Raw genomic sequence first — 25,898 nt, forward strand, 5'->3', positions numbered from 1 at the left:
TATTGCAACTTATCAATTTAGAAATAGATAGTCCTAATACAGTTATATTATTTGTAGATATGTATATACACTGGTCAAAGTTTCCGAAAATAACTTATTAGGTATTGTAAGGTAATTAATTGAATTCAACGAATGTTATCTTTTTTATTCTATCTATTTTTTAACTTTACAGTCCTGATTGTGATTTATCTATACAAGCTAAATTACAGTTTTTGCAGCGTATGTCTAAAGAATACTTTTCTTCCTGAATACATAGCGTCGGTATTACAAGTTTTACAAAAAAATATTAGTTAACTTATTATATAAAGAAACATAAAAAAAAACCAGCCTGGTATATTATACCACCGAATAATAATATAATATATTATCTAACGTAAATCAATCAATTGTGTCAATGTTGAAAAATAAACAATTTTACTGTTTGGGCTAGACACTTTATCATTTGGTTTGTTTGATGGTTTATGTATAATTGAACCTTTATATTTGTAACGATAATATTAAATAAGCTTGCTATTAAAGTAACACAATATATTACTTAATATTTACCATGCCATTATTTTATTTTAATCAGTTATCTTGTGTTATAAAAAAGTAAATGACTTATTAAATTTATTGTAATTTATTTGATGTAAACTACTAATTAGCGTTCTAAATTATTTTAACATCTCAATGGGACAGTTAATAAAGCTATTTTAATGTGTCTACCTAAATAAAGTCATGATATTATAAATTATAGTTACATTTATCAGATATATTTTGTCTATGGCCATAAACGCGACCCACTAAAGAGGTTCTACAGTTTGCCGCTAATGTCGATTGTCGCTGCAGTCGGTAAATGGACGTTTGATGTGGTGTTTGTCAAGATTGTGCTATTGTGTGTTTACAGTGATTTTTATCTCGTTACTATAATCCAAATTAAAGTATAAGCTTTTAAGGAGTAGATGAAGGTATGCAATTTTTATTAAAATAGTTTTCTGACGTTAAGAATAATCATAACTCTGGATAGTGATTTGGCGCTTGTAGACCGTCAACTGTGCGTCGACCCATCTCTTTTATGTCAGCTGTATACAAAGATCATACGCATTTACGTTTTTATTGGCTAATTAATGAATTAAATCCGTATTTTTTTCATGGAATAGGTCTTATATATATGTCGGAAGCCTGTGATGACCAATAATTCATCTCAATCTTTAGGTTTACCTCCCGAACTACGGAGGTTATGGAACGCTCCCGTTGTCCATATTACTCAAGTGAAGATAATCCTTTATCACACAAAGCCTTTTTAACACCACTAATGAACCCTCGCGATACTAAAAAGGTATCGTTCTTACTATTTAAATTCGTATACTTTAGTATAATAACAATCTCCGATCATTGTTTTTGTAGATAATTATTGCTTATATCTTTGAGATATATTTATATGTTGTAGTTACTCAGCGATTAAAATGCATCAAGTCGTCTTACGACTCGTTTAACGTTGATTGTAAGCATCCAATGTGTTCACATCTAAATTCAATGTCAGATGTTTGTCTCTGTGACTTTGGCCCCAATTTCAAAAGTAAAGTTAGCTTGAATAATACTTATTACTGAGTACTATTTATTCTTAGGTTTCAATTCCACTGCTAAAATATACTGTAAAAGTATTTACATTTGTCCTAAAGTATGAGTATAGGTTAGGTTTTATGACAGAAGGTTATATGCTTATTATTAATAGGACTATTAATAATCTCAATTTACTACAATAATAAATTGTATACACAAAGAAAGGTTTTTTTTGTAAAGAGAATGATCTACTTGCCATACAAATAAACTTCATATTTTAAGTGAGATTATTTACCCAGAAAAGTATTAAAATATCAATTCAGGAACAATTTCACAAATTATCATTCATCATCCCTTAAATATACGATACTATCTATATATTATTAATTTTTTCTCTTAGTTGTATATGAATAAGATATTAGACCTGTTATAGTTAGATATTTTAAGCATATGACTAATTTTCATATACATATACATATAATTAATATCTAAATTAGAGTTAAAGTGTACGTGATTGAAACTTTATATAACCAAGCCCCATGCTTAACTATTTTGTTAATACATGAAGTATCAGAATAAAAAGGAAATTATACACTCAAACATAATGATAAAAAAGTAATAAGTTAACCAAAATTATTATTTATCTAATGACATTAATATATCATTTAACATTTGCTGTAATAATTTTTTAATTTTTAAAGAAAATTTTATGTTAGTGAATTTGTAACTTAAGACAAAAAGGTGTCATTGAATAATATCTGAAGGATAATAAAATAAACTGATGCCGATTTATATTATAATGTTACTATTAACAAATCATATATTAATAAAGTGAAATGTTAAATACTCGGGCCAAATTCTGTCATATCCATCCAATAGACATCCAATAGACATCCAATAGACAAGATTATTTTGTTGATACTTCTCTTTTTAAATGTGCACACACTGTATGATGATAGAACTTATTGCTCATTTGATAGGATGTTAATTATCTGTGGAAATGTAAATAAGCATTAAATAGAATACCATTTCTAAAGTCCATTTCAATAAAGTTACATGCAAAGTTTGTATGTAATACATTGTTCGATATCATTAAAATGATGGCAATTGGCCAAAAATGTTAATAGGAATGTAAGCAGAATTAAATTTGTTTTAATATGTCACATATAAATTGGGTTTTTCATATAACAATATATAGAGTGTTTTAATAATAATCTTATCAGAACTAATAACTATATATAAACATGGAAGTACTTCACACACCTTTTCTCTATTATACTATGTTTAGTTCAAACCGAGAATATTACTGATAATATATCAAGGATATATTGCTATTCATATCATAACTAATAGTACAAGTTGAATCAGCTTTTTAAAAGAACTATATATTTAGAATACTACTAAAAAAGTTATTTATCACTTTTTTTTATTTTTTATTATTTATTGCAGCAATGATGGTCTTACTGTAAGCCAGCATAGCTTTACAAATGTTGATTAAACTATGTAAGTAAAGTATAAATTAAAATAACTCTAATTCCATTTCATTGGCCTAGAGTTTGTTCAGTTTTTTTTACATGCAGGCTGTCAACACTAAGTTTGAAATTGTTAACTTTATATTTCAAACAGTTGATAAGATAATTTTTTCATCAAATAAAGTAGTAAATTTCTATATGGTCCTTTACATTACTCACTGTATATTTACGTGCGAGTTTACGTTGCATCGCGTTAATAAGTATTGTTAATAATTACGTCTTGAATAGAAATTTATTACATTTCGTGGATAGAAAATATTTTGTATGTTGAATCCGAGTCCGGAATACCTCTAATGGTTTCCGCGTGAAGTGAACAATGTCAGGCAATTTTTCTGAAATGAAATATCAGCTCCGTATAGTTTGTTGTTCCTGAAATTCCAAACAATTTTTTTTAAAGAATGTATGCATATATTGCAGGCTGCATGCATATAGTCTGCAGATAACGAGATTGAAATTCAGGGTCCGGCTATTAAAAAGTTTTCGAGTTTTTCTTTTGACTTATTCTCTGTAGGAACGCGGTGTTTGGAATGTATCCGATTTGTAATCTGCCGTAGAATGTCCACCCTGCGGAGATGCTAGTCTCCGTGAAGAACGACCGGCGTGGCCGAAGTCGGACAAAATGATATAATCACATATTATACAAATAGAATCGTTTATGATAATATTAACTGTATTCTTTTCAATTGATGGTTGAGGTTATGATTTTTTTTTTGTTAAAAATTTAACTTACAATAGTGTTGGAAAAAACATTTTCACATCGAATTTTAAAGAACCAACGAGTTAGTATTAATTGTTAATTGTACGTAACAAAAAAGCAGAGACGCTATGCCTTTGACCCAATGGTTCAAATCAGAGCACTACTGAGTTTTCATGAGCATAATTATATGTATTATACATCGCGTACGCCGCGGTGTAGGAAAACATGGTAAGGATGCATGTACCAACACGCATTTCAGCAGCGTCGTGGAATAATCTCCACCTGTACCCACTCAAAAGAGGAAGGCTTTGCCTTGCTATGGAACGCTTACAGACTGCTTCTTGTGAGAAATATATATAATTGGTTTAGTTCTTTTAAATGTACATAAATATATAGAGTCAGTATCTCACAATATTAATAGAATCAGTTAGGTTAGTCAAGTAGACACAGTTTGACGAATTAATAACATTTATACAACTAAATGTATTGTAATTTAAATCTATTTCTCGATATATTTAAAGCGACCAATTGGAGCATGAATCATATTAAAAATACGTGTTAAAAATAATTTGATCCATGTACTAAAACGAATACAATTTAATATACTAAATGTTTTGCCACTAGCACTAAAAGTGTGTGTAAATTTTATTGTGTAGATACACGAATACTAACAAATTAAGTTAAATAAACGCTTGAAAAACAAGCAATAATTTGTAACTTTCATCTTCGACAGATGGTGGCACAAATTATTTCACTTAGTGGTAGGGCTTTGAGCAAACTCGACTGGGTAGGTACCACCCATTCATCTGATATTCTACCGCAAAACAGCAATACTTAGTATGTTGTGTTCTGGTTTGAAGGGTGAGTTAGCCAGTGTAACTACAGGCATAAGAAACGCAACATCTTCGTTCCCCATCAACGTTCCCAATGTTAGTGGCGCATTGGCGATCTAAGGAATGGTTATTGACTAAAATTTCTTTCAGAGACTATGTCTATATGCGGTGGTGACTTACCATCACGTGGCCCATTTGTCTGTTTTCCTACCTATATCAATAAAATAAAATTTAAAAAATCACTCAAGGAAATTTATAATAGTTATCCTAGGTCATCAATTATTACAATGCCGCGTTTTATTATCGATATATTATCGATATAATCGATAAAGTGGTTTCGCGTGACGCGACAGACAGACTTTAATACATATTAGTTGTGTAAACATTGTGTAGTTTTATTGACCATGTACATATACCTAATTAGGTAATACACAAAACTACAACATGATGTTCCGTTCATTTATTACAGGCCTTGCTAATTTAATCGCCTCGACTCTCATAAAATAAGTAGAACATATTTCTTCATGGTAAGAATACATAGTTTTTAATGAAAGCAAAAAGAATAACTAAAGACGGTTGCGTCAACAAAAAGCATTAGTATCGCGAACGATCAGTACGAAACTGAACAGTTAGTTCGACACGCGTAAATATAACGATTCGATTCCGCAATTAGTTTAGCAGAATCTGAAAATAAAAAATAAAACAATTGATGTTATGAATTTTTATAAAACCTTTTAAATTAGTTATTTGCCTTTGAATGTATTTCGAAAATTTATATTTGGAAAGAGATAAAAAAAAACATGCTGACAAGATTAATTAGGATCTCGTTTAGCCATTTTTAGCCGGGAACTCTAAAAATGTATCGAATGTAACTAATGGTGACTATTAAGATGTAGTCGACGTAAAAACGAACGGAATACAGAACGTGCGTGGTAAAATTTCACGCAAGTGAAACCGTAAGCCACGCCATTATAAATGTTGATTAATTTATTTATATACATACATATATAATTATTTATCGTATCGTGTGAAGAGTAATGTAAATATAAAAATATTTAATCTGGTCACGTATTCTCTTAGATTTTGATTGGAGTTCGTCGGTTGAGCAACCTTTCAATCACTCATAAAGTCAATTATGTATGATTTGTTTTAATATATTATTCTTATTAAGTACGATGCAAATATAACGAAAGGATTTCGCTTAAATAGTCATCGGTAATTTTCGTTTTGATAATTAAATTATTATTAATTACAATTTTGAAGAATATAATAAACCTTTTTGCCATTTGATACGCGATATGAATGACATGTTCTACAAAATATATGAATTAAATATTAATAATTTACGTATTAATGTACATTTAAGAAATAATATGTGGAGGTTATTATTCTCTTAAAACATGTTTGTTTTTATACAAGTATGCTAATACACGAAGGTGTTCGCCTGATATCATATTATTGCACCAACGAATTTGTTATTTTCCTTTACTTTATTCTTAAATAAAGAAGAAGAAAAGTGACGTAGTCAAATTTCATACTGTACACATTCAAAGAATCTTTAAAAAGCAAATATTTATTACGTAAACAAATCTATTAAAATATTTAATATTTTGATACGTGAACATCAAAATACGTCGCATTTTTTAATATAAAACATGTTATTCGAAAGCAGAGACTACCACTAATAAGGATACTAAAAATGTTATTATTAACATTTAAAATAGGTGACCACAGACGCGCCTAGTTGCGTATAAATAAATTTACATGTGACTCTAAACGGATATTAGGATACAGTAATGATGATATCCTTCTGACTGACTACAGCGATTCTAAAAGATAAATATTAATTAATTTACAAGTGTGTGTGTGTGTGTGCGGAAACACAAACGCATTACCTATTTTTTCACTTTCATTAACGGAAAATCCGATCAAATCCGAAAAAGTTCATCCGCGTTTGAACTTTTGCGAGTTCTTCGTGTTTATCCCAAGATACAGGTTACACGCAATAACTTCTAATTTGTCTGACCAGGGAATTCAAAGTATCGTTAAGTAAGTTACTACTAGTACTGTGTATACTAATAAATTAACTATTAGGTATATTTAAAATATATTTGTGAAACAATGATGATTTTGAATAAATTAATATTTATAAAAACTATAACATTTGTAACTAGTTTGAATACCTACGTTATTGTGTAAAGGCCCGGTATATTTTTTGTGTAGTAGTACATTGATGACCGTTTTCTCAGGCTTATTACACATAATATCTAACTGTTCCTTAAATCATTGAAATGATGTAAAATTATTGTTTTCGTTCATTCTAGAATATTAAGTAATAATCATTGTTATTGTTATACCTTGTCGTGGAAAGGCTCTGAATGTCATTATGTATGTACTGTGTGAAACTTATAATACTAGGTTAGCGTAACTTTGACATATCCAAGTTTATCCAAGTTTCTCGTTAATCGATGTTAGATATATTAAGATCGAGCTGGAGGTACTGAATAATTATAAACTAATTTTGATTGATAAACTAACTTAGAGCCGATTTAAAAGATTCTGTGTGAAACATGTTGAGTTCAACACGTAGCTAAATAGCAAACAAACAGTCACTAACGTTGTTACATTGTTTTTGTACAGTTTAACATTAAGGTGAAATCAGAGGGTTCTTGGTAAATCTATCATTTGGTGTTTTACTCAAAGTTACACTTCTAAACAAAAGAATGATCAAAGGTGACAAATGTTAATTTAATTAGTGCAACGATCAAACAATGTTGGATACTGGCAGTCGTTTAGGAATTAAATGTTCATAATCAAAATATTCTTTATTCAAGTAGGCTCATTAAAGCACTTTGAATCGGCACGTTACAGTGTTGAATTAAACGTAAAGCCACCACTGCTTCGGAAAGTTGATTCTGCCGAGCAGAACCGTCAAGAAACTCAGTATTTACTCTTTTCCATCATTTTAATTACGGAGTATGTCAGTAAAGAACAATTAAGTATTTATATATCCTGCCCAGAAATCAATAAACACTAAGTCAACGCTTTTTATCATTAATGTAATCTTGTATTGAGTATTATACCTTATTGATCAATGTATTTTTGACATGAGCTTTAAATTTTTTAATAGTCCCAGTTAACAGTAGCTGTGGAATCTTATTATAGAAGCGAATACCGTGCCCAAGGAAGGATGTATTAACTTTGCGGAGTTGGAAACTAAGTGTTATTAGTTTAACCGCCATTTACTCGAGATGTCGTTCTTCAGTGTGAATTAGTCCGTTATCAGATTAAGGTTATAATTTTGTCGGCACATGATATTTGGCCTTTCAAAAGTAAATCCAGAACCTCGTTAGCATCTCGCATCCCTTAGGACATCACAATCAATTTGCAATCAGATATGTGAGTCAATGACGTTCAGCCATTATGAACATCTTTCATTGACAATTGATATATGATATATTCGTATAGCGTGGTTCCGTGCACTGCCGTGGGAGACCATGGGTTAGCCTATGTCTCTAACCTAAAAAGACTGTATAGTTCTTCATTATATTTTTAAGACTAATATGTAGTTAATATACTTATAGAATTGTTTACATATTGCAAGCAATTTTTGACATTTTTATTTCTCAAAAATTTACTAAAAAATTAATTTACATGAAATATTTTCGTAGTCAAAATAATGACTTTGTTTTTGTCGTTAATAAGTATGTTTATGAAACGCTTGTGAATAATAACATATGCGTAAATAATATTAACGTGAATAAGGCCATATTATGTTTAATTACGGCCAATTTGTTGCAGTCGTAAAGTTTTTCATTAATATTTTCCTTGACTTTAATAAGAAGATGGTAACATTATATTACGAAATAATACTACATTTTCTTTAACTCTATTAACAATGAACATGCGAATCTTAATTAAAAGCCAAAGATTCGAAAAAAGAGCAAGTATAGCCGTAGTTTTTATTTTCATTCATTAATGGAAGCCCTTTCATCACTCAGGACGAAAAGTATTATGCACACACACATACATGGTACACTAATACGAAACGAGTTTCATTTGAATACATTCCACATTTCAACCTTAATACACAGATAGAAATATAAATAGGTAGTATGGAATACTTTTTTTGTGTATAATAGTAAGGGCAATTGGGTCATCTGATAGTAAATGTCACCTCTATTCGCATGTATAGGAATTTTAAGAAATATCAAATAATCCTCACACCGTCTGCAACGCCAATTCTTTTAATTAAACTTTCCATCTCAATAAAAAGTTTTAATGTTAGATGGTAGCTACTGCGGGTCTAGAAAAGTCACATAGTGATTGTCGATTTCGTTGTTGAAAAGGTCACAATATATCTGAATGATATATGTTCGATTTGTCTGGTTAGCAATAATTGCAATATTGAATTGAAAAACGCATGCATCACGCCTTCGTGAGTGATTAGATCTATAGATGAAAACGAAGTTCAAAATCTTTTTTTAAGTATATAACAGTTAGGCGGACGAGCAACTGAGCCACCACATGATGGCAGTGAGTTGTCACCACAGCTCATAGATATTGGCGCTGTAAGAAATATTAACCTTGTGGGTTAAGGTGTTATGTCCTTTGTCCCTGCAGTTGCACTGACTCAATCACCATTATATACTAAGTATGTTCTGTTTGTCCTTCTACTACCAAGTATATAATTTTTCCACGATTTTCCTGGGCTTAGACAAAGCATTCGATTCGATTTGAAGCGATATCTATCATATCAATTTATTTTGTATATATCTATTTATATATATATATTAAGAGTTTTGTACCAACAAATTTCTCAATCAAGGTTGTTTTTTTTGTGTTAAGCATAAAAAGCCCATGTCCTTCCTTGAAGTTCAATCTTGCTACATACAAAGTTTCATCAAAATCGGTTCAGTGATTTGGCCGTGAACGAGCAACAGACAGACGGTTACTTTTGCATTTATATTAATACTAAAATATATATGATATATGTATAGATTTCAATTATATTCTTAGAACCAATATGGAACAAGTTCTAATGCGATACTTTTTTAATTGCTAAACAATAAAAACAGTCAAAGACTTAACTCGGTTTCGTTTACTTGAAGTCGTATAAATGACTAAGAACTGTTTAAAGTAACTGAAAAGCGTTACCGGTAATGTTAAACAACGTTTAGCGAAACAAAGACTCTTATGAATGGTTCTTTTTAATGGTTTCAAAACGAATTTAGGTAATGAATATGAGAATTTCGTGATAGTTCTATTCTATGCTAAAGGAACGAATTATTGTGAAGAGAATTTTAATTCAATTAGGTAACTAGACTAGTTTTTCAAAATAGGAGGACCCTTTAACATTTAGAAGGATTTTGATGAAATTCAGAATTATGATAGATTATTAACGGTGACAGGCATGTTAATTAATACATAAGATTTTTTTTTACACTCTTCCATATCATCATAACCAGATCGCCGTACAACGTAGTCTTGGCCGCGTCATATGTTGTATGTTGTCTTTACAGTTTAAACTTGCGTAATAGATTTTGATTCAATTCTCATTAAAGCCTTCGATAAAAACGGTGCACGTTCTATTCTGACGTACACGTACGAGTTACGATATCACTGAATTATAAAAATTAGTCGCTTGAGAAATAGAGTTAAATGTTTTGATTTATTTTAAAGCAACAAGATCTCCGTTTCCCTTGTGTGTTAAGTTCATGACATATTCTTTTAGAAATAATCACTACACATTTTATATAACCATAAGTATATCTTATTACATTTGAAATACGTTTTTTTGTTAAGTGACAACGCTTTATATATAAAATAAATTTGATATACGAAGACCTTAGCTGGATGGTACAAAGTTTAGGTAGACTAATTGTAAAAACTCGTTAGAGGTGTTATGAAAGTAATCTTGCTTTTGAATATTTTTGTGGTGACATGTACCCACGGTTGCTTTCCAAATGAACTTTATACTGTCATTATTTTTAACTTGACTGAAAGAAGAATTGCGCGTGGAGTTAATTAGTTTGTTTTCAGTTAGTCATTTTTAATGGGACGGGGAATTTGGTATGTCAATGTTTCGTTCGACACCTATTTTTAACATGTTGATCAATATAAGCCTTGCATAAAGCCACACTAGACGTGGTCATAGGTTGATTAAGATTTCAGGAAATTCTGTTGATAAATTCTACGAAATGTAATTTTAGACAATTATGTAGCAATTTTTCATTACACAAATCACCCTTAGGTATTGGAATAGCGAAAATGTTGGTGGAAAACTAAGTCAAACTGTCCCCGGTCTACCCAAACGTGTTAATTTGTTAGTTTTGTAGTGTTGCCTGTTCTGTTGTGTGTTTATGATTGCTAGTTTTTTTTCCTAGTAACCTATTACCATTGTTTAAAGCTAAAATTTTACAACAATGTTAGCTCATATGCTATTTCATATTGAACAGTTTTATTCGAACAACTTAAATTGTGTTCTGAGTTCTGTATAACAGATTATAAATCTAAATCTTCCATATTTTTTTTTTGTTAGCTTATATTTTTCATTTCTTATTTATAAAAAGTAAAAATATTGGATTTGATATGTATAGAATTCGATGATATAAACATTTAAGACAAAAATATTAATCTTTAAATTAATTACTGTAAAATATCCATTAGATGTTATTTCGTAAGTGTGTAAATGATTTCGAAAGAAAATTTTCTGTACTTACGCCTATTCGTGGAACGCAGCTGCTTAAAAGGATTCCTAATATATGAAATAAATGAATTCAGTACAGATTAAAAATATGTAATTAATAATCTTCAACGGAATATCTTCACAACCAATAAAATGTAAAAACAGTTTTAAAATACAAATTGCTGCTGAGAGTACCTACGTAATATTTTATATGTGAATACTACTTGTTTTGTAAATAAGTAGTAAAAATTATTTTTTTCTTTAATACTATTCGACGAAGAGTAGGTAATTGATGAGTAATATTCAAGTAATTTATGATTTTATCATAGAAAATTTTCACTTATATGTAGCATACGTATTCTATAACATTTAAATACTTAAATACTCAATGACGGTCAAGATGTTATGCAAAAAGAGCTAAGAAAACGACTCATTGACGATAAATATTAATAGTATATTAAGTTGGTGTTAAAAATACTCTGTCTAAAAACAATTTCAATATCTTTTTATTTAATAATCGGCTCGTCCGCGTCCTTCTAGAATTTGCATACAACTCTACACTTCACTTGCTTCGTACCAAATTTCACCTAAATCGATTCCGTGGTTTAGTCGTGAAAGCATAACAGACAGACAGACAAAGTTACTTTCGTATTTGTAATATTAGTCTTTTGGATGAATTGTCACCACCTTCAAAAGTGTGACCAACACGTTATCTCAATAGGGTTGAGTTAAATTGGTTAAAATGAATGGCATTGATTTCCCCCCACACATGCACACGCACTGCTGAATATAAATGAAAGCTTGTAAAGATTGTATATCTATATGTATATGTACATATAATAAAATTGAAGTGTCTGCTTGTAATATTAAAATAACCGCTTTTTACTAAATACATATACACGGTACATATACCGAAGTAACATTTTTTTTTAAATTGTTGCCTGTCTGTTTGTCTGTTTGTTTGTTCCGGTTAATCTCTGGAACGGCTGGACCGATTTTGACGGGATTTTCACTGGCAGATAGCTGAGGTAATAAGGAGTAACTTACAGCTACAACAATAATTTTATTAAATTTTATTTAAATTCAAACGCACACGAAATTGGGGACACAGCTAGTAAACAATATAATTTAGAAAACTTATTGTAAACTCTAAGTATAACACACGTGTACCGACATTTTTACGAGGCTCGGATTTTCGTTAATATCTAAAGTTCGTAAAACTTTTTCCATTGGGTTGGCTTTATGATATAATACTTTTTTACCCGCGACTAAACCTCTGTGCAAATTTAGGGATATAAAACCAATGTCTCTTTACGGCACATAAATTGTAACGATTAATATAATTGTCTGTCTGACCAATTCTCCGTTGAAGGGATTTAACAGCGAACCAACACACTCACATTTATAATAGAAGTAGGGATATTCTTTTACTTACTAAAAACCTTCCACATAGTCCTATATAGTAATTAGGTATAAACTAATGCGTGCGGAACCTGATTAACTATATCGGGGACCCTAGGCAAAGCATTTCTCGAGACTCTTATACCCTTTTCTAGCTTACTATAACGTATTAATCCCAACAAGGCATTTTTTTGAAAAATAGTGGCGTTTTTTTCCTATCATACGAAGGTCGTAATCAAATAAAATTTCCCAATTCCTGGCAAATTTTGGGATCCCCAGGAAGCCTAAACTGCTTAATAGACATCCAGCCCTGAATTTGTGCTTCTGACACTGCTAATGGACTGCTACAGCATAAATGTAAATATATTGGTTTTCCTTTCATAACATGGGTGCATTTAACGCGGTTTCATTTAATTTGAGTTATAAATGTCCATGTTCTTTAAATACACATGAGCTAATTTACTTAATACGAGTACAGTTGCCATAGCGTGATTTAATATATCTGTTTTGGTCCTTATGGTACTAGCGAGAAGTATTATTGTAGTCTACATACATTACTCAATAAGACTTACAAAAAAAAATATTCAAATCAGACTTGCATTTTCTGTTATAAGTGCAAACTTTCAAACACTGCAGCTGTATTTTATAGTCCGATAGATATGTTCCATTGGTTAAAATACTTTAATCTTAACCGATGTGTCCGGGCTTAAACCCGGGAAAGCGCCAATGAGTTTTTATGTGCTAATGTTTTTATATTACTCATATCGTGCTTAGCGATGAAGTTAAACTTAGACAAGTTTCATATTTCGGGTGTAAATCTGCCACGTGTATATCGTGCATTTTAGCAGCTTGATGGAACTAAACTCAAAACTTTCTCCTTAGCTAATATATAAATATATCAATAAAAACTCGTTATGTAAATCATTGAATATACATTACATTGTCAACAAAAATAGATATAATAAATACTTGTTTAATAACAGTGTTCATTTACTCAATTTATCATCCGTCGTAACATTGTTACCTTTAAAAAAATCTCAGGGTCATACAAAACGATGACCTATTTTGTTTTATTTGTATTTACGTTTAATTGAAAATCAATATGTCAAGGTTTGTTACAAATTCATAATAAAGTTTGTATCAGTGCCGATTAGCAGCTAAACTGCGGAGTTAGGCAACCGATTTTGGTTCTGACTTGAATGGATTAGAAATTGGCCTACTTATGTATAACGGAGAATTATTTTTATTTTTGGTTGTGGTTGCAAAATCATACGCATCGCAGTTTGCAGTTTGAAATGGTGACGTAATGTCGGTATGATAATTTATATTTTATACGCAATGAGAAAAAAAAATCTTACGCCAAGATATTGTATTGTGGTTGAGGCAATATTTAATTCTTCCTAGATTTCGATATACATTTACGAATTATTCTATTTTTATATTTATTTATAGTTTCATCAACATCACATTTATTAAAAAATTACAACTATGTTATACTTAAAACAATTTCTTAGATTTGATATATCTTTTCAATTAACTAAACAATATAATAATTAAATAATACGATATATTAGAATACTAATAGAAACCAAGAATGAATATTAATATAAATTAAAGTATTTTTTTTTTATTAATTTATTTTCTTAAATTTAGTTAAGGCAGAAAATATGTCAAGATTCACAATTTTAGAGCATGTTGTACTTAGAACAAAGTCTATTCATATATGTTCTTAATATTATGTTGTAGTCTAAAAATCACATTAGAATCCGTGATTTTAATATGTATGTAAGAACGTACATCTCAAATCCGTATTAATCGGTAGATCGATCATCAATCTGCGTCCTGCTGACAAAATTGAACCGTCACACTATTATTTAACGACAGTACTGCTTTGCTTGATAAATAATTTATATTTTACTCATTAATTTTCAAAGTGGACTTACAGTGATATGACATCCTTTAAATTTGATAATTATTACATTCAATGATGCATATCACTTCATTATATTTGAAAATCGTGTTCTGCGGTGAGTTTCCTGTTTGTATGCACAGAGAAACTCTATGGATATAACACTATATATACACTACCGTCCATAAGTTTGGAATCACTCTAATTTTCGTCGACAGAAAAACTATACCGCAATAATACCATCAAAAACATTATTGTTATTGGAGATTAGTATTTTTACGACCGTACTAACAGCAATATTTAACAAAAACACTAATTTCTTATCAATTATTCATTGTATTCAAAAAAATTCAACACACGTGCTCTATAGATACGACACTATATATATGTACGTATGTAGAAGGTATCTAGAAGGTATATAGAAGCGTTTGAAAACATGTTTTTTTTAATTTATATTAAAATTAATAGTTATTATGGATAATATGGATTTCTAAATTTCTAAAAGCTTTTACGACGATCATTTATTATAATTATTTATAATTAAAAAACAACGGTGCAAAAAAATTGCATCTGTAATACGACAGTCTGACAGTTATTGAAACACGTACTGATTGTTACTTCTTTATACAAAACTAATCTCTAATTTAAGATTCGACATTCAAAGACCTTTAGCCAAAATTTGTTGTTACTTAATCATATCTGACTAGAAATCTGGCTTTTTGAAATCTAGAGACTTTATAATAGATTGAGTATTAATTGCGCTCGTAAGCTTAAACGCATTTCCATTACAGAATAGTTTAAGTACTTATAATAAAAGTAAGGATTAACTAGCTTTTAATAACGACTTCTTATACGCGAAAGTGTAAACCATTCGACTAATAATGGTCAAATTATCTTACTCGAATAAATTATGTAATTATAATATTATACGAAATCCGTATTTACTAGAAGCGTTGTCATTCGTCACGAAATAATATCATAGTAAATAATTGGGGAGCCGAGATGGTGCAGTGGATAGGACAAGTGTATCTTAACAGACGATCGGGTTCAAGTTCGGCGCAACAACACTTAGTTTTATGTTTTTTTATTTTTAGAACTTACTTGGTATTTGGGCTTGTTGCAAGCCCTTATGGGTAGGTACCACCCAATCGTCATACATACTGCCGCCAAGCACTAATACTTAATATTGTTGTGTTCCGGTTTGAAGTGACATAACATTTTAGTTCCCAAGGTAGGTGGCGTCGTAAGGGATGGTTACTATTTCTTACAATGATCATTTCTAAGCTGGCAATAGTGGCCACTTACTTCAGTTATTTTGCCAGTCTGCCTCCTTATAGGAAATTAAAAATATATATATCTCGGGCTCGGCGGTAATTATCATAAGAAAACATCGTAAAGTAACTTAAACGTGTTAGTCCAAATTCTACCTTCTAAATAGTTCCAAACGACAGCCAGCATACCCAGCCAGCCTAACGAAAGCTAAGAAAAACTATTACCGCACGACTTTCCCTTTTACTCCTTCGTTAATGTTAATATAAATGTTTCTTTAAAATGTAGAATTATTCTCTCTATTCTTTTAGAAGTCATTTTTAGGATCTACATAAGCCTTATAGCTCTAGTAAAACAGAGTACGTACACAAAAGGATACGCTTTACATTTGATTGTGTACGATACCTAAAGCGTATTAATAGGCAACGGTTACGTATACAGACATCGGGAGAATATAATTTTGTTATCTAAACTATCAATTCATAAACATTTACACATTCATTACATATTCTATCGCCAAACTATAGTACTTTATATTGTTGTTCTGATTTGAAGGGCGAGTAAGCCAGCGTTATTACAGGCACAATATACATAACATCGTAGTTGTTATGGTTAGTGATGCATTCATGATTAAGGTTAAGGAATGGATTGTATTTCTTAAAGCGCACTGAATTTTCATGTGTTTAATTTGTGTTTATAATTCATCTCGTGCTCGGCGATGAAGGAAAACATCGTGAGAAAACCTGCATGTGTCTATTTCAACGAAATTCTGCCACATGTGGATTCCACCAACCCGCATTGAAGCAGCGCGGTGGAATATGCTCCAAACTTTCTGCTCAAAGGGACAAGAGGCCTTAGCCCAGCAATGGGAAATTTACAGGCTGCTAATGTAGAGCGCCTAGTATGTTGTCGATGTCGATTTTCTTAAATGATTTTCAAGTCTCGAACTGCAAAGTACGTCAAATTAAGACGATGTCTATCTTTGTCTAGATTTTCGACAATTTGTTATTGCGTTTCTAAAAATATACGAATCGGTAAACCATTTCAGTACGTTGAGTGTATTGGTCGTGAAAGTGCGAATACATCGTGATGCACGTGCGCCGGTTTGCATGTTACGGGTATAATTTTGGTGTATTACTTGGTATTGTGCTTTGGGAGTGGGTCATACAATCGCCGTGTCATCATATATTTGTATATTTCATAATTTGCTCGCTCGAAGATTTGGACGGATTCAAATTCATTTTTCCATGATAAAAGTACCGTTGGTTATATTTCTTTTGGTAGTGAATGTAACTTTTACTTTATTATATTACCAGAAATAAACTTTTTATTTAATCCCAACAGATTAAGCGTCCGTTTAATTGCCCTAGCTTAAATTTTTTCTCGATTTTTTTTGTCACTCGTAACAATTTAAAAATAACAATAATAATTACATTGCAAGTATTAACTGTTTTACTATTAAATTATATTATAATCAAAATAGAAACTAAGATAAATACACACAAGACGTATTGTTCTGTACAAGGTTTTTAATAGATAACGTTGATACGTTGATTATTTATCGTGCAGGATTTAATATAATTGTAAATATAAATATGTTATGTACCGTATTGATTAAATAACGGTTGAGTTATTTGTGGGTTTATCACTAGAGAGAATATCAAACTGGTGGTAACTTTGAATGAGCCAGATACAAGACACTAATGCGTTACATCTGACAAGAAAAATAGTAGTACCTTAAGCCATTACAGTGAGGTACCCAATGGCTGGAACTGGTGAATCATAACTGGAGATGGCGGGTTCAAATCCGAGCGAGTACCACTAAAGTTTTTGTGCTAAATTTTTTATTTAGTTTAATTGCAATTCTTTAATGAATTTTCGCCTTTTCCGTCAAATCGCATTGCAATAGCATGATGGTTAGCTTCAAACCTCTTCACCTCAAGAGTGGGGTAAGCCCAGCAGTGGGCTTACGAGTTTTTGTTTGTTGTACAAACGGGTTCTATACACGATTTTGTGTATCTATTAATACGAAAGATTTCTCTTTATAATATACTATTTGGTATCGTAAGGAGTCGCAGCCAAGAATAATCGCATATCATAAGTTTTTATTTTTTTAGTTGGTAAAGTAAAACTGATTTTGAAGTGGTCTGAAAATCTGATGATTTTTACAACAGTTAATTTGTCAATTTCCTCAAAAAAAGCTTCTATAAAACCTTAAAAAATCCAGTTAATATTTTTCTGTTTTATATATTTAAAATTGATTTAGACTATTTTTAAAATTTCGCCCTAATATAGAATCCATATCGCTTGGTATCTTAAAGTACTATAAGAGAAAAACGTAGTAATATGATCTTGCGTTATATTTATTTAATATCATTACGAGGAGATAACTTATATTAAGATAAAACATAGTATTTTTTTTAATGTAATTTTTTTTAAATGAACCCAAGACTAGTAGGCTAGTAATGAGATATTGAGTTATACGCATTAATCGGTTGAAAGCCATGTTGAGATGATGTTTGATTACATAACAATACCAAATTACTTGCAAATAGTTGCGAGGCGTTTATTTTAATTTTCCATACAACACCATAATACTATGATTTTTATAAAATCCTTCATTACCGAAGTTTATTTTTTTTATTTTTGTATTTAAAACATCTAAAATAAAAATAAAAATGAAAGGATCTAAGTTTTTAAAAGTAATACGCACAAACGGCTAACTGTATTTAAATTAAATTAGGAGGTTATTAGCAGCAGCCCGTAAATGCCCTCAACCTCTCAACTTCAGGAGAAAGTTTGGAGCTTACCTCCACTACGCTGTACACTTGGTATCGATCGAAACCGTTGATTTTTTTGTCATAATCAACAACAATATAGATTGTTAAGCCATAAACCGTAGTTTTAGTTGATCGATAAAACGACAATCGAACATCGTTCGATGGATTGACGTGGTCTCTCTAGCAGTAGAGCGATGATTTGGTATATAAAGTAGGAACTGTTATCGTCATCGACAATCTCTCAGACGAAAGTCTGGCAACAGCCTAAATCGATCAATTTGGTCAAATTGGCTCTTGGACATAAAAATGTATTTGCATTTTTCTCGATACAACGAGAACTTATTATATATGGAATAATAAATTACAGTCTTATCTAATTGCGGAGTAATCGTATCAATTCACCCGAGACTACATTATGAAACTCACAACAGTCTTCCAAGAGAATACATCAGCGTTAACTCGATTATTATAACATTACGTCTCCCGTTTCGAATATGATCTGATAACTTCCCCTTCAAGCTAACGTTTCGATCCAGAACATTCTCCAACAATTATACGAGTTCTTAATATTTTTGTTATTAAATTTGTAACTTAGTTAACATTGATTACATGAATGAAATAATAGATCAGTAGCTAATAATACATTTAATTACGTAGATAAAATACAATTTAGAAAAACTCAATGTAAATTAAGTAGGTAAAGGTATCGTAATTAACGTCTGTAGAACAAAATAGCATCTTGATGTAATCATTTGCCTCTCGATTCTGATTGGCAAGTGTCTCGTGATATAGTTTTTAAAGAAATAGTTTTCGAAATTGTACTGAATAAAGTTTTACGTATGTTTATAATAGATATTTGTATTTGTTGTTTTTTGATAGAAAATGTTTTTATTGTCAAAGTAAATTTTCAATTTTATCAAAAATATTTTGGTTGTATGTCTTGATTCGTATGTCACTTCTTCTTTGGACACTAATTCCAAATTTCTGTAACGCCGATTAAAGTCAGGTTTACTAATCTGACTAAATACTGAACACTGATTGGTCACCTATTGCGTCATGGATGCCATTAACCAATCACGGTTCAGATTAAAGTTAAACTTCGATCAGCGTTTTATGTTTGATATATATGCAGATATTTGATCGTTTGTTTGGTGCTTTCCGCTCCAGGTGACAGAATGTCTCGCAATAAAGACAAGCATGAGGGCGCTAGCGGGCGCACGTACCACATTATGTCGGAAGCGGAGCGGGCATCTGGCAGGCGCGGAGGCTGGACTACGCTTGAGGTGAGTGATGCTCGATATCAAATACTTCAAATTTGCGAAGTAATTAGAGATAAGGTAAGTTGCTAAGAGAAAGTCACGATTATATGATATCATATCGAGAGATATGACGATGTATATAAAATTAAATTGAAAAGATTAGGTTATAAAATTAGCCTAAATATTGACATTAAAGTCAATGACCTTATGTCCTTATAACCTTTGTAAACCAAAACTGATTAGGAAATGTCTGTCTTGGCATTTTTTTATTAATTCATCTTCTTAGATCTTAAGCTATCGTGTAATTGTGCTGTTTTAATTTAAGATATTTTATCAAATTTTACTGTATTATTTTGGTAACATGATAAATTTGCGCATATGGATGTAAAAGTCACAAGGGATCTGATCTTTTGAGCTACATTTATAACCTAGGTCCATTTACTACATTTAGAAAATAAAATAATACCAAGATTTAAACAATAGATGAGATTACTACGGATTTAAACTTGGATTGGCAATCCTGAATTGGTGAAGGAAAACATCGCAAGGAAACAGGGGTTCGATTCGAGCAGATGGTAGGATCAAAAAATACTCCTTATAAAAAAATTAGACTTGACTAGCCGTGACTTTGCAGGTCGTTAATGTTGAATCTAAATGTGAACATTTCGATAAAAATATTTTAAGGATATTTTCCACGTTTCAGATAACAGGAGGTGTGCGCGCTCTGGCGCCTCCATTGTTCCAACTGACGCACCTGACCGCGTTGTACCTGAACGACAATTCCCTGCAGAGGATCCCGCCTGACATCAGCCAGCTGGCGAATCTTCACACGCTCGACATGTCCAACAACAAACTACGAACCTTGCCCGCTGAGCTTGGAGATTTGATACAGCTAAGGTAGTCTAAACAATCTTCTGACTGAATTATACTTCATTCAAGTAGAATCTAAAAATGCTATTTGAAGCTTCATTTTGATGATTTCGTTTACATGTAACCGGAGTATATGACGGAGTGTAGATTCTCTACGAAAAGAAAACGTATTTGTTACACTTTGTCATAATTGGTATCATAAACTATTTGGCAATAAATAAATGTACTCCACATGGAAGTCAACCCATGTTAACGCACATTTTTTTTATTAAAATTATTTTTCACTGGTGGAATTAAACTACATTATTCCTGACTATATATTTACATTATATCATAATCTTTATTTATAAACTGCACATACATCTTGTATGGAGTACCTTTTCTATAATCTTTTATCGTATTGTATGGCATCAATTTATTTATAATTTACAAAAATGATGTTAAAATGAGATAAATTTGTGTCTGGCTAATAGTTAGTTTTTTTTTATTTCGATATAAAAAATATTTTTAATACATTTTACATGTAATCTTCTGTGTATAATAATACCAAGATGTTTTTAAGAATTGAATTATATATACGTAATTATATATTATATGATTTATATTGTATATTTACATAACCTATCTATTAAAAATTTATTGACAAAAAAATGTGATATAAGTTGTTTTATAAAAATCATATTCGAATATCAAAACGAAAGACGTTATCAGAGAAAGCGTTTCGCATGTTGTGTATAAATATTATCATTGGCGTTTAATGTTCGCGTAAACCTACAGATTAAGAATGCCGTCCAGTGAATTAGAATTGTTGATTCGTTGAATTTACTTAACCGTATATAGATTTTTTCCATATTAATCTATGCATTCGTAAGAAATTATGTACATATGGTTTCTAAATTTTGTTACTTATGATGATTTTTTTCTCATACGTTTATTTCACGTAGCAAATGGCCAGTCCGATAGCAAGTCAGCTTGACCATAATAAATATAAGAACGGGTCGAGTCTATTGTAGAGTCGAAATTGTCTCCACTGATTGCAATCGCAACGGTTAAAAACTAAGTCGATTTTTGGACTTTTTATATAAATAACGGCCACTACTTTTCAACTAAACGACGCGTAAAAGTATCTCTCGCTATACGGAAAGAAAGAGATGAATGTAACACAATAATTCACATCGGATTGTAGATTTTCAGAATTTTCAGATACTTTTCATACGATGTTTTGTAATAATTTAATATAAGATACTATTTCTCTATACTAACATATATTTATCACGTAATCAAACCAAAACAAAATATTTATCCGACCTGTTTATAAACAAGTTTACCTTTGTATTTATAATAAAGCGAATATTTTATTAGCATATATGTTTATATATTAGCCGCTAAGTATTTTAGCATTAATAAATTTATATATAACTTCTTGATAGAATCGACTTCACTATCACCTTCATAAGGATCATTCTGATAAATAGATTAAAAACGCCAGCGCGTAATCATATTAATATATTCGCTAAAAACAAACAGCCTGCGTACATACAAGGTCATTGAACTCTGTCTTGCCGTGATAAGCGTGTTATATGACTATATTAGTAAACATATTGCGAATTCAAAACAATCGTTTAATATTTATAATGAATATATATAACGTAATTAATATTTATTACAGAACTTTTTATTAGAAATCAATTTTTTTTAATATAGTTTGAAAATTGTTGCCATGCTAGATTTAAATGTGTTTTTTTTTTTAATGTAACAAAACAAGGAAAATCCTCTTTTATACATATGTATGAACGAATACGTGAATGCTAAATAATGTAACCGTGGGTATTATACAAAATTTTTAGACACTTTATATTTGAATATATAAATAAAGGTAAGGAGTCGATGACCTAACGTAGTGGTCAGTGAACCTGTCATCGATTGTCAGTTGTTAAGAATAAAACATCTGTTTTAAAAGTGACAGCCCGTGGAATATCGCACCAGGCCCTTGCTAGGCAATGCGTTCCCTCTCAGATCTCATCAAATCTTGAAATTATTTTGCGTCACTGTTATTGGTGGATGTAAATTTGATAAAATTTGAAATAAATTAACGCGGCCTTCCTTACCCCCCAATCTTTTCCAAAAATAAAGACTTTATATAAGGAATTAGGACTGGTATTACAAAAAACAGAGGGTTTTTTATAGGCTGCTACTTTTTTGCTGGTTTGTTGTAAAAAATATATTTTATTCTAGAAATAATATTTTTCGAAGATTAATTCTAATTGGTTGTTCGAATTATCTTTATGAAATATTATTTAATAATTCAGATTTTTGGCGAATTAATAACAATTACTACTTCTCCAAAAATGTTCCTCAAATCTGTATCGAAGGTCGCAAGATTTTCTGGCTAAGACCAGTAATTAAAACCGGCCCTAATGAACGGACGTCCAAGCGTACTAGGAATCTTGTGGGCTAAATCAAAACTTTTCAATATTTTGTTAATAATTCGCTATTCTAATTCTAACCATAATTAAATTCAATGTCTCTTCTCTTTCAGAGAACTTCACCTACACAACAATTACCTCAGGGTATTACCATACGATCTCGGGAAACTGTTTCATCTCCAGCTGCTCGGTCTTCAAGGGAACCCGCTCAGCAAGGAAATGCTCTCCATTTACAACGACAACAATGGAACCGCTAAGCTGCTGACGTACCTCCTCGACAATTTACAAGGTAAGTTATTTTTATACTTCATAGTGTTACCAAGAAGCAACAAGTATTGAAATACGCTAATATAAACTATATAAAATATATTTGATATGTATATAGTATGTGTTTAAAGTCGCACTGAATATAAAAAATATAGTTAATGAATGTTATATTATAGAATACCTTATACCATAAGCTATCATTGTATGAAATATCTATGTCCTTAAGATTATTATAAACTAGGAGGTATTTGCGTAAAATAAAAACTCCTCTATCACGATATTATTAGTGCTGCCATCTATTGACAACACAACTCAAGTTGACTCGTGCCAAGTGCTAAGTGCAGAATATTGAATGTAGATGTTACAATTTCTTCTGTAATATGTTTGCTATAGTCAAATAAGAAACGGGACACTTCGTATAGTATAATATTTACATTTCTAAACCCTTTTACACTTCTACGTTCATTTTTATCGTATTTCTTTAGTTCTAATAGATGGCGTTACCAGTTTCGTGAATTTCTTTGGCTTACAGTAGAGTGAACTGGCAGAATTCGTCACGTAAGGGAAAAGAGTTTTGCCCTCTCAGGAACATTCCTGCCTTTCTCTAATATCTATTTGTATTATTTAAACTTATTTTTTGTTAATGTTTTTATTCACATGAAATTTTTAATAAAAAATTTATTTCTTGACGTTTAATTATTCTCAAACGCGGTTAATTTATTTCATTGTATCTGTTATTTAATTTATACATAGTAAATAGCAAAAGTTTTTTCGGTGAAATGTCGAATGATTTGTTTTGATTAACGCGATATGACCTAACAGTAAAAATGAGTTAATCCTAACGTAAGATTACGGCTTTAAAGCGACTCTTTCTCGAGTTTTGAGTGCCAAATTTGTGTTTACAATTCATATTTTAAATTAACTCTGCGTTTTCATCATCCATAGATTATTGGGATTATTTTTAGAAGTATAACTGTAAGCATTTTACTATTTTTAAATATTTGTACCACGAAAAAAAGGTTGTATTATAGAAATAAATCGGTTCATATTCTAAAATTACCTTTACAATGTAATACGGTGTATATTATTAATACTGTTATTTTTTTTATATTTCGTTCGTCAATATAATCGAAAACTAGGCGTTAATTATTTTAATAACAATTGCTTCATAAAAATCTTTTGGCTCTCTGAGTGAAACAACCCTTTTAACAAAAAAAATAAATGGAAGTAATACCTGTACGGTATCATTGGTATATCCTTGTATTTTTTTCTTATACCTCTGATGCATAATGTTTTAGATTACGAGGCTTGAGTTATTCCCTGGGCAACGGCTTCCTTTTTAGGATAAGCCTTATTCCAATGATGGATGGAATGCGAAATAATTTCCTTTGAAAAGCGTACGTTTCCTCACGATGTTATTGTTCAATAACAAACTACAAATGTATTAATACTGCACTCGAAAAATGAGTGGCGTTTGTCGGGGTTGCATGTTTTCTCTCTAGTCTCAAATGATTTAGATTTACAATTTTATGACTGGCTTGTATATCGATACTGTGTACATTTTCTTCGATAATTTTCGCGGTAGTTGGATATTGAAATAAAAAATGCCATTAAAAATAAAAACAATGGGCTAGATTTACTAGAAATGCAACACGAACGGATTACTCGTTAGCAAAATAACTACCATTGATTTCTTAAATTGAGTTGTCCGCGAACGTCACGCTCCTCCGTTACTTTTATTTAAGCAGCGCGATCTCTCGATACAATAGCCTTTTTCTTTTACATCGTATTTTCTTTATTTTGACTCCATGAATTATATAGAAAGTAACTTTATTTTGTTATTATAAAATTTATTTCAGAGCAATGATAGCGGTTTGTTACGGTTTGAATTTTTACGTCGTTATTGGTTCAATCTAAATGTTCAATTTGATTAAATTGAAATTATATCTATTATACGCTTTATTAAGAAATATCAAACGTTTATATATATATTTTGTATAAAAATAAGGACAAAAAATTTTTTTTTTTACTTTTTTGTTTATTGAAATCTAAGATAAAGGCGGTTTTTTGTGTAGCTAGCTATCCGCCCCGGTTTTACACGGGTGCAATAAGGGTTCATACACAACTTTTACATCGAAGAAGAAGTAAAAAAAATAAACGAATAAAAATTCTTCTCCGACTAGGAAAGTTGAAACTCTCGGCTTTTGCAAGAAAATATAATGCATGTATTATATGTATATGAAACCGCATTAAAATCCATAGCATACTTTTAAGATCTAAGCGTCAGACGGCGGGAAGCGACTTTATTTTATATTAAGTTGAGATTTTAATTCAGAGTAATAATAGCGACTTGTTACGGTTTAAATTTTTAGGTATATTTTTTATCTAAATGTTCGATTCGATTAAATTGATATTATCAATAAAC

At 30.7% G+C, this 25,898-nt stretch overlaps 1 protein-coding gene across 3 annotated transcripts in view; it reads left to right on the forward strand.

Moving 5' to 3' along the window:
* Positions 1-806: 806 nt before the first annotated feature.
* Twin (twin) overlaps positions 807-25,898 on the forward strand; it is a 191,432-nt gene continuing 166,340 nt past the window's right edge. For 2 of the 3 annotated variants that reach the window (XM_026629557.2, XM_026629559.2), the window contains exons 1-4: positions 807-947; positions 19,819-19,934; positions 20,614-20,807; positions 23,320-23,495. In XM_026629557.2, the coding sequence (XP_026485342.1) occupies positions 19,827-19,934; positions 20,614-20,807; positions 23,320-23,495 (478 nt within the window). In that variant the 5' untranslated portion in view covers positions 807-947; positions 19,819-19,826. Of the gene's footprint in view, positions 948-19,415; positions 19,489-19,818; positions 19,935-20,613; positions 20,808-23,319; positions 23,496-25,898 lie in introns of those variants that run through there. The other variant, XM_026629558.2, reaches the window with a different exon arrangement.

The sequence above is a fragment of the Vanessa tameamea genome, chromosome 12 (genome assembly GCF_037043105.1).
Source record: "Vanessa tameamea isolate UH-Manoa-2023 chromosome 12, ilVanTame1 primary haplotype, whole genome shotgun sequence".
NCBI lineage: Eukaryota > Metazoa > Arthropoda > Insecta > Lepidoptera > Nymphalidae > Vanessa > Vanessa tameamea.